Consider the following 7,948-nt stretch of genomic DNA (forward strand, 5'->3'; position numbering starts at 1 on the left):
TGTCTGTATGTGTCACGAGACCTCCCAGTTGTCTACCTTTCAGTGACCATGTTGTGAGCACACATAGGATGTTGTGACAAAGGGAGAAGCTTCACTCTCCACTGGAGGGGACACATCTATATCAGGAACATGTAACAGACTGTACAGTGGCAATTAAGTCCAAAGTTTAAACACGAATGGAAAGTGACATAGTAGCTAACGTCTCCTGAGGGCTTTGCAGAACTATTCTGAATGCTTCTGACACTTTATCTCCGTAACCACCCTTCTGATGGACAGTATTATTCCTATTCTATAGTCAAGGAAACTGAGGGCAGAGAAGTAAAGTAGCTTGCCTGACAAAGAACGCGATGGGGTAATACGGGAATTACTTTCGGGGTCAACCTCTTAGATGTTGTGACCTTACTTACATCTGTTTACCTCATTTTTCTCCTTTCCTTCGAATGAGAGATGGTAGGATCCTCTGGAGACCCCAGAATGCCATTTAACCTGATTTAATCCAATCAAATGAGCATCTAAACAACAATAAGCCCATGCATGCGTGTTTGGGCCGTGGTGTGTTTTCAGAGGTCGGGGGTCAGCATGCAGGAGTCAGTGCTTGCCTCTCACGTGGGCTCTGAGGATCAGGCTCAGCTGCGTCATGCCTGGCAGCGACTGCCTTTCCCCACTCTGCCAGCTCATCAGAGCAGCAGTTTTTTGAGAACTGTCTGTTTAATTTTAGTCTATTCTCCTTCTGCTCATTTTATTTTTTTCCTACCAAGTGACCAGTTAGCTCTCCAGTGTTCAGGGTTAGGCTGAAACTTTCTTCCTGGTGACCCCAGACTTTGTGTTCATTGGACCCAGGGAAGCAGAGATGTTTCTGTTAGGACGATGTAGCTCAGTGGTTCTCAATCTTCTCAATGCCATGACCCTTTAATACCATTCCTCATGTTGTGATGCTCCCGACCATAAGACGATTTTGTTGCTACTTCATAACCGTAATTATGCTACTGCTATAGGTCGTAATGTAAATATCCGATATGCAGGATATCTGATACAGGATTCCATTGGGATCCCGAGGCACAGGTTTGAGCCACTGAGGGACTTCTCTAAATTTCTTGACACAAAGAGAATTTTCTAAATTTCTCGACTACCATTAAGGAAGATTCGCTACTTTCTGTTAGGAAGTAATTTGGGAGACCTGGTAAAGGCACACAACAGGTCTATGGGTAGCAACTGACTCGACAGATGAGGTAAAAACAAATTAGGAATTATTTGAGTGAAAGCTCGCCTCTGTGTTTTGACCCCACTGCCTATGTTTTTCCTTCTGGCTCCTGTCGCCTGGCAGTGCCTTGAGGAAGGGAAAGAAAGAGCAGGGACAGAAGAGGAAATGGGAGAGATGGGGCAAAATGGTACACTATTCTGGGACTGCCAATGTCCTTCCACCCAAAGTGACGGACTGAATTAAAAACCCTGAGAAGCAGTGGCAGACCAGCAGCACAGCATGCCTCTCCTCTCCTTCTCTCCTATCGATTCCCATCCTAAGAGTAGATGTGTAAATTCAAGCATTGGCTAATTTCCAACAGTTCGCTCCAGAGAAGGATGTCCTGGATAAAATTCTCAGACGACGTTTAACCGATGGGGTAAGGAAGTGCGTGGAGCTGACCATGGATTCTCCTCTCTTTCCTCTGCAGGCAAACAACCCGTTGTATAAAGAGGCCACTTCCACCTTCACCAATATCACCTACAGGGGGACTTAACGAGAAGAGGTCATCCTTAGACCATCGTCAGATGATGCCAGGACTGTGGGAGTCTTTGCCATTATGTTTACAGAGGACAGTGTGTGTGTGTGTGTGTGATTTGGAGCGTGGGTTGGGCTGGGCTGGAAGAATGTCAGTATGTGGGAATGTATGTATGTGTTGAGTGTGGGGAAATGTGTAATTTAAACCTTGTGATGTGTCTCACAGGCAGAGCCCCACAGTCTTTGTCCTCAGGATATCTCCCCAAAGGATTCTTCCTGCTTAGCTTGAGGGGATTCATGACACCTGGCAGATGTTCATAACTTCTGAGAAGCCAGTTTGTCTTGTCAGGCCATTCTCCCAGAAGAAAAGGGCAGGGCTGAGGTCCTCCCAGCCTCCCATTCCAGAGGCAGTGATGCCAAGTCTTGGTTCTATACCGACTTTGTAAGTTTCTGGTTCTTGTAGCTGACTGTCAACAGCTACAGTAGAAAGTGCTCAGCGTTGAAGCTCGGTTGTATCATCCGTGCCTCTGCCCACCTCTTCTCCCTCAGGCTGATGGTGGAGTTAGGGGAGAATTGAGTCCTCAAGAGTTGCCAACACCTCAGTTCTGCTATGCCTCTCTCATAAGGAAAGTCTTCCGTCACCTGGCTCTTTGGCCTGTTGAGCGTGAGGATGGCAAGGCCACTCAGGGGTCATGCATGGCCTGGGGTGCGTGGCAGCACCTCCAAGTTCATAATCACAGCCATCCAGAATTGCCTCATCGGTAGCTCTTCCCTGGAGATTTGTCATTGTTGTGTCAGCACCATCTCTTACCTCCCGCTTCCACACTCTCATAGCCACAGGCTATTGCTCTGTGCTGAGGATCTCTCTCATGGTTAGATGCTCTGTGCTGAGCTTATCTCTCATGGTCAGATGCTTTCTCCTCAGGGGAGAGCGCTGTGGTCAGAGCTGGAGGCCTCTCCCCCATCTCCAGGCCTTCTGCTCCTCTTTCCAGGCACCTCCACACACCTCATCCTATGCCTCTGTGTGCTTGCGACACCTGTTCATGGCAGTGATTGTGTTTATCTACCTCTTCGGTGTCTTGTGAAGGAGTTATTTCCAAGGGTCTGTTGAGCCGAGTGCCAGGGAGGAGTTGAAAGGCCAGTCAGAGCTGCATGTGTGGCCTGTTCTCCCGTGGGCTGGGCAACCTCATTTTAGCTCAGCCTTTAATCTGGGAGGCCACAAGTGCAATTTTATTTTATTCCCTAGGGGGATACCCAGAACTTTGATGAGGCCCGATCACTCTAAAGGAGTATGTATATAAACATACTTGCATTATCATATTTGTAATTTTGTATGATGACAAAGAAGAGCATTAAAAAACCCCACACAGACTGTGTGGCATCCATTCTTAGTAACTTGCCAGTCAGTTGCTGAGTCTGTAAGGGGCTTCCCTCTTCCTGGAAGCATGTGAGGATGAGTATGTAGGCACACAGAACCTTTCTTTGAGGAGGACAGACTGGCTGTTCTGTTGTCCCAGCAAGAGTGGTTTGCTCCGTTGGCATTGACTTAGATCTAACAATAAAAATCAATGCCCACCACCCAAAGAAAAAAGGCCTAAAAACAGCATCTTGGTGATCAGAGACCTGAGTCCTGGCCTGGGGTCACTGTAGAAAACATTTGAAAGCTAATTTGGGAAAGCCGCTTTCTTTTCTCTGGAGTTCACTTTTCTTTTGGACCAATTAACTTGCAAGGTCGGCTTCAAGTGTCAATATTCCTTTCAAAGATAAGGTCTCACATAGCGAAGTATGGCCTTGAATTTGCTATGCAGCCAGGGATGACTTGAACTTCTGATCCTCTTTTCCTCCACCTCTCAGGTGCTACAATTATAGGCACGAACTATCATGCCTGGTTTACGCAGTGCTGGGAATAGAACCCAGGACGTCACACATGCTAGGCAAGGACATTACCAACCATATTCCCAGCTTTAGTAGCAACATCCTAAGATGCTGAGATTAAATATGGCTTCAAGCATGTGGTCAAGATTCTGTGTGTGTGTATAAGGGGGCTGGAATGTTGCCCAGTAGTAGAACAAGCACTTATGGAATGCCCCAGGTTTGATTCCCAGCACTGAAAGTGTGTGTGTGTGTGTGTGTGTGTGTGTGTGTGTGTGTGTGTGTGTGTGTGTGTCTGGGGGCGGGGTTTGGGGGGAGGTGCTGTTGCTAAGTGCTTGTTTTTCAGTTCCGAGACTGAACGCCTTGGCTTTCACGAGAGCGGATGCTATTCTTATTACTTGCCTCAGCGAGTTGCATTCCTTCTCAGACTCCCTTCCATCTTTTGTTCCTGGGTGCACCTGATGCAGCACTTAGTTTTTGTCCAATTCGTTCTTTTTTGTCCACTCTGCATACATTTGCATCTGCATACCAGGGAGGGCTGTCAGTAAGGCTGATCCAGATGTTGGTTTGGAGAGCAGGCCTTGAGCCGGTGACTGTCCTGTCCTGCCCTTGGGTTACTCTTGGCTTAGGTGGTGGGAGTACAACAGAAGGACCAGGGAAGATGGTCACAGATCCACCCTTTAGCTGCTGAGGCAGAGTCCGTGAGAGGAGAGTGGGGTTTTCTTTAGAGAAGATAGTTTCAATGAGGAAACAAACGGGAGGAAGAAAATATATTAGAAGGGTGAGAGGTGAGTAGGAGTCTTGTCTGTTTCTGGAATGAGGCTTGTGGTGCTTGGGCGGCCGTGCTGGTCAGTGCACGAGCACATCTGTAGCCATTCTCACTGGAGGCCGAGGAGCAGTCTGTGTGGTGTCCTGAGGGTGAACATCTGGAGTTGCTCTGGCATGGAAGAAGCAGCACAGAGCGACTCTGCCTCTTCTCTTCCAGGTGATTTCTGTCCAGTCTCAGTGTCTGAGGACAATAGGAACAAACAGAGCATGCGTGGCAGGTTGCTCCGTTCCAGTCAGTTCTTTCCCTCAGAGATATTCTGAAGCTGCCCACAACATCGGGTTATTTGTCTTTGTCCATTTCTGGTTGAAATCACCTAAGAGCCTTCCTGACACCCTCACCACCTCCTCTGAGTTATGTAACAGGGAATTAAATGTGCTTTCCAAAAGAACTGGCCTGAGGCTACCCCAGTGTTGTTATTTCTGCTTTCTGTGGGTGCAAAGAGTGTCAATGCTTCAAAAGTGACAACTTTATAGCAAAAGCACGCTTCCGGGTATAATAGGATGATGCCTGCCGTGGGAGCTGGAGCTAGCTTCGGAGTCCAGAACTTTGATATTGTCAAAATGAACAGGTTACTACTTTCTAAGGTTTTATTTTATTTTATTTTTTAAATTGTGGGTTATTTAGGATCTTTTGAAGACATAACAGAACACATCAATATAGTTCGGGTTTTGCCTGTGGGAATCATGAATGAGTAAAAGCTTAATGAAAATTATTTGCAGCCGGGCAGTGGTGGCACACGCCTTTAATTCCAGCACTTGGGAGGCAGAGGCAGGCACATTTCTGAGTTTGAGGCCAGCCTGGTCTACAGGGTGAGTTCCAGGACAGCCAGAGCTATGCAGAGAAACCCTGTCTCAAAAAGAAGAAGAAAGGCTTGGACAGTGGTGTCTGTCTTGACGACAGCCTCTGGGAGGGGAGAACCCATGATTCTTCAGTTAGCAAATGAATTAAGGAAAGGTGGCAGGGGCTGGAGAGATGGCTCAGGGGTTATGAGCATTGGCTGCTCTTCCAGAGGTCCTGAGTTCAATTCCCAACAACCACATGATCTGGTGCCCTCTTCTGGCCTATGGACATATATGCAGACAGAATGCTGTATGCATAATAAATAAATGAATAAATAAACAAACAAACAAATTGATCTTTTAAAGAAAGAAAAGGGCCGGGTGTTGGTGGCGCATGCCTTTAATCCCAGCACTTGGGAGGCAGAGGCAGGCGGATTTCTGAGTTCGAGGCCAGCCTGGTCTACAGGGTGAGTTCCAGGACAGCCAGAGCTAAACAGAGAAAAACCCTGTCTCGAAAAACCAAAAAAAAAAAAAAAAAATTTGCAGGACCATTTACATATTTACACACCTAACTTCTCCTTAAAATGGCAAAGTATAGTATCACCTAGAAAATTGTCTTGTTTTTTTGTTTCTTTTTTTTTTAAGATTCATTTATGTGTATGAGTACACTGTAGCTGTAATTCTGGCGTAATTCACTGTACTCACTGTACCTGTTTTCAGATGCACCAGAAGAGAGCATCAGATATCATTATGGGTGCTTGTAAGCCACCATGTGGTTGCTGGGATCCGAACTCAGGACCTTTGGAAGAGCAGTCAGTGCTCTTATCCGCTGAGCCATCTCGCCAGCCCTTGTTTCTTGTTTTTTAAATGTAGTTAAGAGGCTGGAGCAATAGCTCAGTGCTTAAGAGTGCTTTCTGCTTTTTCAGAGGACTGGAGTTCATTGCAACTCCAGGTATAGGGGATCCCTTTGAGGCCTCCATGGGTACCTGCATACATATGTATATACACACAGACACAGACAAAAACACACATACACACACACATACACATACCCACTCACAAAGAAATGAAAATTGACAAGTCTCGTCTCAGAAATATTGAGCGGTCCTGCTGCTGTGGGAGTGTGGACGCACAAACCTGGGGAGTACACGCCAGTCTCTTCCTAAGGCCTCTTGCTACAGTCCCAAAACACGGGAAACCAAGGATATAAGAGGCTGCGGCCAGGGAGCGGGGCATTCATTTTTACAGTAAACCTTGAAGAAAAAGTACACACTAAAATAAAGTTTCGAGCATAGCATGGTAAGTACACACGTGGTAACAGAGCTATTGTCAAGTATTCTGTACTATACACAACTGAATGTGTTGTACTTGGGCAACAACACATTTATGTGTGAATAAGAAGCATTTTGATAGCTATGATAACAGTGATATGAAAATTCAACTCTCTTACAATCTCATGAGACCACTATCATACACACAAAATGTTGTTATATGTCATGTAAGGATGGAGTAATAAATGCAGAGACCCATAGCCATACGTTTTACACATACACACACACACACACACACACACACACACACACACACACACAGCTAGTAGATAGATTCCTTGGAACACTCAGCTGGCACATTTAAGTGGGGTGACCTTAAAATGGGTGTCACCATCAAGTCCCTCCCCCCTAAAGCTCAGGGACCCCATGGAAGAAGAGGCTAAAGGAGTGTAGAAGCCAGAGAGGATGGGGGACACCAAGGAGATAAGACCCTCTAAAGTCAGTATGAGACTAAACTCCTATGAAGTCACAGAGACAGAAGCAGCGTTGATAGGGCCTGTACAGATCTACAACAGATCCTCTGCATATTGATGATGGCATTCAGGTTAGTGTTCTATGGACTTCTGAGTGTATGAATAACAGGGTCTCTGATTCCTGTGCCTTCTCTTGGGCTCTTTTCCTTCAGTTGGCTTGTCTTGCTCAACTTTGTTATGATAGCTTTTGTTTTATTATATTTTATTTTGTTTATTTTTATTATCTCTTAGAAGCCTGTTCTTTTCTAACAAGAGACAGAAAGGGAGTGGTTGGGATGGGAGGGGATGTGGGGGGGAACTGGGAGGAGTAGAGGGAGGGGAACAATAATCAGGATATATCATGTTAGAAACGAGTCTACTTTTTTTTTTCATTGTAATAAGGCTGTAGGTCAATGACCCTCACATCACCAAAGGATTTTACCTCCATCGTAGCTAAGCTGAGAGTTGACAGTTCTGCTGCACCAAGGAATGAATTGTAGCCATGATTTTTGGATACAGACTTCCTGCTATGGTCAAAGCTATTTGACTTGAGTGAGTGACTTCATTCTCAGCCCACAGAGAACAGGTTACATTCATTTAAGAAATGATGTGTGTATTAAGATGGTCTATCCATAAAGTCATTCACCAACTGTTTCAATGAACAATGGTTCTGCTTGGAGGGTGGCACAGACATTAAGTGAGGGTAAGAATCTGGTTCATTGGCTGTGGTGATTTTTTTTTTTTTAGATTTATTTTATTTGTATGAGTACACTGTAGCTGCACAGATGACTGTGAACCATCATGTGGCTGCTGAGAATTGAACTCAGGACAGCTCCACTCACTGCAGCCCCGCTTGCTCCAGTGTAATTCACTGTAGCTGTCTTCAGATGCACCAGAAGTGGGCATCAGATCTCATTATGGGTGGTTGTGAGTCACCATGTGGTTGCTGGGATCCGAACTCAGGACCT

General features: G+C 45.8%; 2 protein-coding genes across 4 annotated transcripts in view; one reads left to right on the forward strand and one right to left on the reverse strand.

The window, feature by feature from the left end:
* Itgb3 (integrin subunit beta 3) overlaps positions 1-4,806 on the forward strand; it is a 59,555-nt gene extending 54,749 nt beyond the window's left edge. The window contains exons 15-16 of one of the 2 annotated variants that reach the window (XM_031351011.1): positions 1,671-1,781; positions 4,575-4,806. In XM_031351011.1, the coding sequence (XP_031206871.1) occupies positions 1,671-1,736 (66 nt within the window). In that variant the 3' untranslated portion in view covers positions 1,737-1,781; positions 4,575-4,806. Of the gene's footprint in view, positions 1-1,670 lie in introns of both variants that reach the window. The other variant, XM_031351010.1, reaches the window with a different exon arrangement.
* The window catches only part of LOC116076923, a 31,831-nt gene that overhangs the window by 6,223 nt on the left and 17,660 nt on the right, over positions 1-7,948 (reverse strand). The window lies entirely within an intron of this gene.

The sequence above is a fragment of the Mastomys coucha genome, unplaced genomic scaffold (genome assembly GCF_008632895.1).
Source record: "Mastomys coucha isolate ucsf_1 unplaced genomic scaffold, UCSF_Mcou_1 pScaffold5, whole genome shotgun sequence".
NCBI lineage: Eukaryota > Metazoa > Chordata > Mammalia > Rodentia > Muridae > Mastomys > Mastomys coucha.